At 36.1% G+C, this 9,373-nt stretch overlaps 1 protein-coding gene across 2 annotated transcripts; it reads right to left on the bottom strand.

Moving 5' to 3' along the window:
* Positions 1-2,544: 2,544 nt before the first annotated feature.
* Positions 2,545-7,566, bottom strand: LOC113287584 (protein TPX2-like). Of its 2 annotated transcripts, none has more exons than XM_026536370.1 (21): positions 7,315-7,566; positions 7,029-7,114; positions 6,846-6,928; positions 6,660-6,752; positions 6,500-6,561; positions 6,175-6,388; positions 5,981-6,077; positions 5,778-5,894; positions 5,577-5,690; positions 5,244-5,483; positions 5,083-5,166; positions 4,909-4,988; positions 4,536-4,614; positions 4,309-4,440; positions 4,130-4,213; positions 3,896-4,015; positions 3,647-3,813; positions 3,437-3,545; positions 3,253-3,312; positions 3,011-3,105; positions 2,545-2,904 (listed from the first exon to the last, which is right to left on the bottom strand). In XM_026536370.1, the coding sequence occupies exons 1-21, from the start codon at positions 7,460-7,462 to the stop codon at positions 2,787-2,789; spliced, it is 2,382 nt and encodes a 793-aa protein (XP_026392155.1). In that variant the 5' UTR covers positions 7,463-7,566; the 3' UTR covers positions 2,545-2,786. The 2 variants fall into 2 exon arrangements, with proteins under 2 accessions (XP_026392155.1, XP_026392156.1); XM_026536371.1 differs by having other exon boundaries at positions 4,909-4,985.
* Between the last annotated feature and the right edge of the window lie 1,807 nt (positions 7,567-9,373).

The following is a 9,373-nucleotide window of genomic DNA, read 5'->3' as shown; positions in this document are numbered from 1 at the left end:
CAATACTCATCAAGGAGAGAATTACATTTGAAGACCTGCATCCGAAGCATTGTATGAGAAGTACTGCATATGGAGTTCTATTGGACCGCACAAGGGGGAGTGTTGTAGGGCTTTAGCCCACGGATGCGCGACCCAATATAGTAAGTAGGGTTCTATTCCTACTGTATATAAAGGGATATATCTATGTAACACAGACTAACTCTAATGAATGGAATATCATTCTCTCTTTGTCTTTTTATCTTTCCCATCCACTGCAAAAGTAATTGATTTTTTGAGCTCCTTTATTAAAACCTGAATTGTCTTAGAATTTTTCATTTTTAGAGAAATTTTAGGTTTTTGTTTTTGCGTTCGGAGGAAAGATACTAGGATTTGATTTTGGGAAAAAAAATATACTAGAAAGGAACAAAAAATTCGTATTAAGGTCTTTTTTTTTTTTTGCTAGGGAAAGAAATTTTATTGCAAGATAAGAGGATTACATAGAGGAATTGAGAAATTCAGGGACATTTCCTAACCATTCTTCCAAGGTTCTAGACCTTCTAATAAACTTAGTTGCTTGATCAGCTAAAATAATATGGTTTTTTCGTAAAAATTCAAACTTAACAAATTGAAAACTATAGATAAAAGTTTTACAGTCGTCTAAGACTGATTTATTATACTAGTATAGCTGGTTATTATTTAAGTTAAGAGAGCCAGTCACTGATTTAGCATCACTAACAAATCATACTTTCTCCCGTCTTTTTTCCTTTGCCCACATTACTGCTTCCAATAATGCTAGACTTTCTGCTTCCTCAGCATTTCTCACCGTCCCTGCTTTGAGTTTGCATCTAATGAAGGTACCTGCAATATTGTTCATAACCAAACCAATTCCAGATAAGTTTGTATTCTTATCAAAAACAGCATCACTAAAAACAATAATACAATCATCTGGCAAAGAACCAATAACTGTAGAGAGATTTTTCTCTTCAACAGGTTCAGAGATGTTGTCCTCATGTGAAACATCATTATTCAAGTATGTCTCAGTTTGAGTGTTAATCTAGCTGAGGAATGGTGATTTAAATATTTTCCTTGAAAAGATACATGAGCATCTATCTCTCCAAATGCTCCATGCAATTTAAAAGACAACACCAGCCTTATCTTTCAAATTGTTGTCTTGAATATTGATGGGAGAATCACTATCTTGCTCAATTAGATCTGCATAAGGCTAGACTTTCTGCTTCCTCAGCATTTCTCATTGTTCCTGCTTTGAGTTTGCATCCAATGAGCAATATTGTTCATAACCAAACCAATTCCAGATAAGTTAGTATTCTTGTCAAAAACAGCATCACTGAAAACAATCACACAATCATCTAGCAAAGAACCAATAACTGTAGAGAGATTTTTCTCTTCAACGGGTTCAGAGATGTTGTCCTCATGAGAAACATCATTATTCAAGTATGTCTCAGTGTCATTGACTAATTTGAGTGTTAATCTAGCCGAAGAATGGTGATTTAAAGATTTTCCTTGAAAAGATACATGACCATCTATCTTTCCAAATGCTCCATGCAATTGAAAAGACAACACCAACCTTATCTTTCAAATTGTTGTCTTGAATGCTGATGGGAGAATCACTATCTTGCTCAATTAGATCTACATAAGGCTAGACCTTTTGCTTCCTTGGCACTTCTCACTGTCCCTGCTTTGAGTTTGCATCCAATGAAGCTACCTGCAGTATTGTTCATAACCAAACCAATTCCAGATAAGTTAGTATTCTTATCAAAAGTAGCATCAGTCAAAACAATAACACAATCATCTGGCAAAGAACCAATAACTATAAAGGGATTTTTCTCTTCAACAGGTTCAGAGATGTTGTCCTCATGAGAAACATCATTATTCAAGTATGTCTCAGTGTCATTGACTAATTTGAGTGCTAATCTAGCTGAAGAATGGTGATTTAAAAAGATTTTCCTTGAAAGATAAATGAACATCTATCTTTCCAAATGCTCCATACAATTGAAAAGAGTACACCAACCTTATCTTTCAAATTTTTGTCTTGAATATTGATGGGAGTTGCTCACTTAGATCTACATAAGGAGTTAGAGACCAAACTGACTATACAAACAAATAGTGAAGAATAATGTGTTCAGGGGTTTCAAGCTGACCAAAATTACACATGCTGCAAGAATAGTCATGGCTATCATTATACCTAGCAAGAACGGCAAGAAGAATTTTGGGTGATTTTTCGATTGTGCGTAGAATTTAAATAAAAATAGGATGATGGATTTCCGTCCGTCAACCTAGCATTTCCGATAAAAAATAGTTGAATCATCATTTGGGTCTTGGGCTCCTTGAACACTAACTAGATGCCTAGAAGAAAGCTTTTGAGAGTGACTGCTGAGTGCTGACCTACAACGGCTAGTTGAATATCTGTCCAAATCCGTGCTGAAAAATTATGATACTATCCAAAGTTTTGGAAATTCGGCACTAAGACAGAGCTCCTAAATGTCTCCAGTATCATGTACTCGCGTCTCGAGGGTTGAAAAGTTAAACTATTATCAGGCCGACATTCCCAGAACAAAAATATGCTCCAGTTTATTCCGCTCAACTTTATGTATCTTCTTCAAATACAGACAGGAATTTTACTCCAGCAAGGTTTCCCTTTCCTTTCTTTTATATCTCTTACTTACATACTCAAGAATGAAAGAATACAAATTTTAAACACACACTTCATTCCATACAGAAGAAACAATTACATGAGAAAGGGTTCAAGATTACTTGAACAAATTATACAAAAACAGGAAGAAAAGTAATCATCTCATGTTAGAAGCAGCAGCACTGGTGGCAGTAGCAACTGTTCTCCTCTTTTCTTTAATTCTATGAACCACTCTCAGGTTGGGAGATTTTGCTTTTGTAGTTTCTTTAGACGACCTGTGTTAGTAATTTGCATCATAAAACCAATCAGTTAATCAATTTGACTTAAGAGTACATCATTCATGATGTTGAAAGAAGGATTTCAAAATAGAATAGAGCTTACTTCTGTGGGAGGAAGGGATTATCGAACTTAGGAAGTGGTCTTGCATGAGGAACCATTGTTCTTCTCATCTGTTTCAGAGCCTTTTCTTCTTCCATCTGCAGGAAAACAAAATACAAGCAAGTTTTTTATACTAAGCAAAACTGAAGTAACCAATAAAGGAAAATGAGAAGTAAAAAAAAAGCAAGTTTTATACTAAGCAACCAGTAGCTGAAAATGGTAAGTAACAAGTCTCTTCTAATTACCACTTTAGCAGATTCAGACTCTTCTCGGTATCTCTTATATTCAGTTTCTTTCTCCTTGATCTGCAATGTAATAGAATTACAGACTTTTCAGTTCTATGTATAAGTAAGATAATAAACTCAGACATTATATATGTATATAAACATGTGCATTAAATCATCAAGGCATAACATAACCATCAATTACCTTTTTGTCAAATTCAGCTCTATTGACAGCACGGTGATCGACATGGAGTTGAAACTCTTGAACTTGAGTTAGAGGCTTCCTTTCCTTCTCAGGAACTGGAATGGGATCCCTGCAAAGCACATTAGATGACATTAATTTCTGACCTATATGGCTCGTATGCGAATGTCATCTACATGAAATTGACGAATTAATTAGTTTCGTTCAACTTACTCTTTCAGGATTGGTTGCGCCTTAAAGATCCTCATTTGTGCTTCTTCTGCCTCCATTCTCCTCCTCTGTTCCATTTCTCTCTGCAGTTCCTCTTCATGTCTAGTTAGACTTTCCAATTGGAAAGGCTCAGGTTTGGTACAATGTTTTGGTTCGGGTTTTGGTGGAATCTGCATAAAAAATAAAGTCCTAAATAAAAAGAAAAATACAATCTAAAACCGTGTACAAGTAAACTGGGAACCGATCCTTTACCACTGGGTAGTCTGTGGTATATGGGTATGGAGTAGCCTTGGGAATCCTGGCTCTATCTTCTTCATACTGCTTCTGCAAAATTTCAACCACAAACTTTTTCTCCTTTTCTGCTCCACGCTCCTAATGTGATATTCAATGGTGTATTAGTCGACTGTTAATAAGCACTGAGTACATATATTTTTTCACTTAAAATCAAGGAGGGAATTGAAGAGAAAAAAATGGCTCAATGTGTACCTCTGTGTGGAGATGAAATGGGTTTGGTGTTGTGAGCCTTGGAAGTGGCTGCTCATTGCGATGGTCTTCTGAGTTCAATGAAAGCTGTAAGAGAATAAATACTCCACCTTTTAGATAATGAATATCCAGTTATAGATAGATATTCAGATAAGAAGAAGAGCAAAGTATGTTGTCTGTACCTTGTCAAACAACTCAAAAACTGTTTTTGCAGGAGGAATCCTTTCATCGGTTGCAAAGTGGAACTCTTGAGGCTTCGTCACCTGACGTTTTGAGTTACAGTAAATACCCAAGCCACCTTTGCTCTCAAATATCTGGTAAGAAAACACTTAAACTCGTTAATACTAAGAACAAATGTTATTATCTCAACCTCAAATATGGCGTCAAAAACTAAGGAAAGTAAACTGACCTTTTTATTCAGTGGCCTAGCCTTGAATTTTGGAATCTTTTCCAACTCCTCTTGCTCTAATTCTTGAGAAGTCTTGACTCTGTAGCAGTAATAGTAAAAGGCAAACTGAGCAATGTAGGGTGATTTGAATTTATCTATTTTAGGGTGATTTAAATTTATTCATTTTTACTGGAATAAAGACCAGCACCACCCACCAACGGAGTTTCTCTACTACTACCAGTGTTCTCATGAAGGTGGTAATTGTGCTCATCCAATTTGTCTAGATTGATCTCCTAATGGTTAGTAATACTAATAACAGCCAGCCAGCCATTATCAACTTTCAAACAGATTTATTACTACCAGCAGAATACACCATCAACCCTATAATACTTACTTAGGTGGGCGCGCACGTAACGTTGTTTCGAGACGAGGAGTCCGCGGTTCTGTAAGCTTGTGGGGGTTCCACTGGTTCTGCTGATAAACATCAAAACATTTTCTACAGTCAGAGACCTAAATAACAGCAATTGAACGACGAGAGATGAGCAAGAACTAGAAGGCTAGTAGCCACCTGATGTGAAGATTCAGTTGATGATACAACTGTTGAAGTTTCAACATGTTGATTAGCCCTCTCCGATGTTTTCAAATGAAACTCCTGAATAAATCAACAGTGTCGTTAGAACAAGGAACCATAATCTAGCCCTTCACCATCAACTTCAAACAAAGATATACCTGAAACTCTGGTAGATGAGGGGTACTTCTTGGTAACGCTGGTAAAGTAGGAGCTTCCAGGATCTTCTTGTTTACCGGTCGGGCCTTGAATTTTGGGATTTTCGCCATCATCTCTTCCTCAAGCTCGGCCGAGTTTTTCACTTTGTAAGAGCGAACGCGATTAGCTGTTTCGAAGTCAGGTCCCATGGGCCTGGTCAGAGTGAGTTTAGGCTTCTTCTGAAGAAGTGAAGCTGCATCATCCTGGATTAAAGCAAAATGACCAGCAAATATTCCAAAATAAGTTCTAATTGATATAAATTGATGATAAAGAAATTGTAGGAATGGACTGCTTACATGTGACACAGAACTATTCTTGAAATGCGGCCCCGTATCCCTTGTGTTGGATTGGAATCTCTTAACTAACTCTGCTGTTGAAACGAAAGGAGCTGATGGTTCCCTAACATAGACCTAAAAGAAAAGAGATTTTTAACAAGTCAAAACGAAAAATTATATCATGAATATTCTTACAGATTGGCAAACTGGTTAAAAGTAAACCTTTCTATCCTCTTTGCGTGTTGTTTTGGTGGTGACCGAGGAAAATAAACTGCTTCGGCTACTGCCTGAACCCGGCTTTGATTTGTGAGGTAAGTTCTGGGGAACAACGTTTAAAATCTGAAACAAAATTTTGAGTCAATACACTTGTCACATACTGCAACAAAACTCAAATGAGAACTGTGATCTAAATTTGCGTTATGCACCTGTCTAGATCTACCCTCGTCAAGCTTCTGTCGCTTGATTGCCTGGTTTTCTTGTACAAATTCTGAAGCTATGGTTGTGCTCCTCAAGGTCTTACCACTACAAGGATTAAAATCGAAAACACAATAAAAAAATCAATACACATCTTCCACATAAACCGTAAAATTACAAATACATAATGAAACCAGTACACTACCTTGCACTTATTGGCTTCAGTCCTTTAACCTGGGATTCTGTTGGTTTTACTCCTTTAGCCTGGGATGACTGGGACTTATTTTTCGGCCTTAGAGCGGAGGGGTTTCGGACCAAACTTGCTATCCTTTTAGCTGCTTGCTGATTCTTTGAAACTGTAGGAAGTGAATCCTGTTTCTTAGAAATTGACTGTGGCTTAGGTGTACAAGCATCTGTTCCTGTTTGCATAACAAAGTAAGAAAGTGAATAATGTTAAAGATGTTTTTGATGTAAGACAGGAAAGCTCTAAGGAATTTGCAAATTGTCAATTCAACTACCAGAAACTATACCTTGTAAGCTACTAGTCGAAGCAGTAGTGTAAGTATATTCACTTCCTTTCCCAGATGAAATACTGCAATTAGAAAGAGGTTGATTTTCACATTTTACATCTTTCGCTGAAAGAAGTAGTTTTCAGGCAAACCTAGTCAGAAAGCATAATTTTATGCATACCTTTCTTTCATGGAACTAACCCTAATCTCTTCTTTTGTAGTATGGTCTTCTTCCTCTTTGCTTGGTTCCGTGGCTGCAGGTTTAGACTGAACCCTGAATTTGATGAATACAATAAAATTAGGTTTTCTTCAATAAAATATAAAATCAAATAATTTCATGTTCTCATACACAAACTAATTAACAAACCTGGTAGAATCTTCCTCTTTAAGAACCACTTTCGTTTCTTCTTTCAGAGTTGATCCATTCGTATGATCTGATTTTCCAGCAACCTGATTGACAAGATACAGAAATGAATACCAGTAACTATTAAAGGTTTCCAAACTACAAAATATATGTAACATAAACAGAATTCTTAGAAATCGATTTTACCTTGGTGAGATCCTCCGCGTTACTGAAATCACAAAGACTGACTTGAATCGATTCAGATCGACCAGTTTTAATTCTTGGCATAAAAGCTGCATTAACAAACATAAACAAATCAAAATCCCTAACAAATTCCAGATTCAAAGAATAATCCCCAATTTCAATTAAAAACCAAAAGTATTTGTTACCGTTCCAAATCGGATTTTGTTATGAAAACCCTAGAATCTCACAAGAAAATTAGATCTAATCAAATCCAAATTAAACAAGAGAAAACGAAGAAGAAGAATCATACGTGAAGGAGCATAGCTTAAAGCAGTCTCAAACCACATCTCTGCTAAACGCACATCTGCTTCAGACTCGCCATTATTGAAATCGAAGAATTTAGGCGCTGAAAATTCGTAAATCTCATCTATCACCAAAGAACAATCGTTTATAGCCATTGATTCTTCTTTAAGAACTCTTCTTTTTCTTCTGATAATCAGTCGATTTTGTTCGTCTTCAAGTTTTGATAGAGAGAGAGATTGAGAGAGGAAGGGGGGGAGTCAAAAAAAAACGGTCTGATTTCTTGGAATGTATTTTGGGGGTATTTTGAGTGAGAATAGATTATTACCGTTATGGTTGCAACGGTCAGAAATTTTGAACAGTGGGTTGGGTGTATGTTAGCAGTCAACTTAACGGACGCTTAAGAGCCTCTTCAATAAGGGATGTATCCTCAACGGCTATATTTCATGATTTTCCTACAGAGGTATTACATGTATTAATTACATGTGCGACCTAATACCCTTTTGTGCTGTGAGCGCACTGGACCGATTAGAAAATTCAGAGAAGGCTGAGATGACGAAAATTCACAGCCGTCAAATTATGATATGTTTACAGATTTTTACTCCCGACGAAAATCCCGCGTCTAATAACCCATGGCCATGGCCCCCACTTTCACCCATGGATGATCTGGATGTTTAGAACGCTTTCTTGGTCCGTTGGATTACCAATCGAGAGTGATTTTAACGGTGGTGAGTGTATCACTTCCCTTTTCCGTGGCCATTTCCCCCTCCAATCTAAATTCTAAATTTAGGTATGGTTGTAGATTTAGGTACGGTGAATCCAATTGGGAGAACGGTGGGTTCTAATTAGAACAACCGTGAATATGTAATGATGCGATACGCAAGTACAGAGGAAATTGGAGGAAAATAAATGGAAGGCAAAAGGCATTTCCGCCGCTACGAATTAGTACGGGATATTAATTTCTAACAATGGCTTCCAACCGTGTTAGGGAAGGGCTTTTTATTTTAATCGCAATGCCAACTACTAGTAATAAAATGTAACAGAGTAGGACGTTTTTCCTGAAAAATGATGAAAAATATAATAAGATAATACTTCCTTTGTTCTTATCTATTTCTTATTTTCCTTTCTCAATAACCGTTTTTTCAAAACAAAGAAGAACTCCAAAAAACCTCCCCTTGTATCTGCTTCATCCTCAACCTAGATTTGCTCGGATTTACCGGGTAGATCTAGGTAATGTTTATAAGTATTTAGTTATTTGTGTAAATTACTATCTATTGTAAACTATAATCCCTATTTAGGCGATTATTAGGGTTTTTATTTGTATTACTGTATTTTATTTTCAAATATGATGATTTATTCTAGACAATTAGGTCACATGTTATATATTATCATTATGATATCATATAGTCTTCTTGAAGGTGTTTATATCGATTGTATCAATCGTTTCAACTGTATCTCCGAAGGCGATTTACAACGGTTTGACGTAGATCAACACGCTTATGAAGATCCATGGCTACCTGATTGGGATTGTGAATTCGATGTGTAGTGCAGATTACGCTTCTATTGGAGCATCCAGTCTTAATGAAGAAGACAAACATTTCTCGATGAATAAAATCGAAGAAAAAAATAAAATGGTGGAATTTAAATTCTAACACCATCCCTAAATCGATCTCCTCAGCAAAATACATGTATTTAATACTTGTATTTTTGTATTTATTCATGTAATTTTGGTTGGATGTACTTGATTGATGTGTACGATCTGATTATCTAATATATGCAATTGGGAGTTCGACTCATGTTCCTTAAACAAAAAAAAAAAAAAAAACTTCCACCATTTCAGTTTAGATGAGTGTTTAGGTTATTTTTTTGCTCCACATTAGTTGATGATTTTCATATTTCCCCACAAAACTACCAACGATACCTTGATATTTTGTCTTGGGGAATATAACTTTATTTTTTAAATTCACTAATATTTTTAAATGCATCAATTAATGTTACGAGATTTTTCTCAAGGATCCGAATGAAAAACTTTCATATATCTCTTCATTTCTTAATCTACGTAAAAACTC

This window comes from Papaver somniferum, chromosome 6 (assembly GCF_003573695.1).
Source record: "Papaver somniferum cultivar HN1 chromosome 6, ASM357369v1, whole genome shotgun sequence".
Taxonomy (NCBI): Eukaryota; Viridiplantae; Streptophyta; class Magnoliopsida; order Ranunculales; family Papaveraceae; genus Papaver; species Papaver somniferum.
This window is presented reverse-complemented; position numbering and strand designations above follow the sequence as displayed.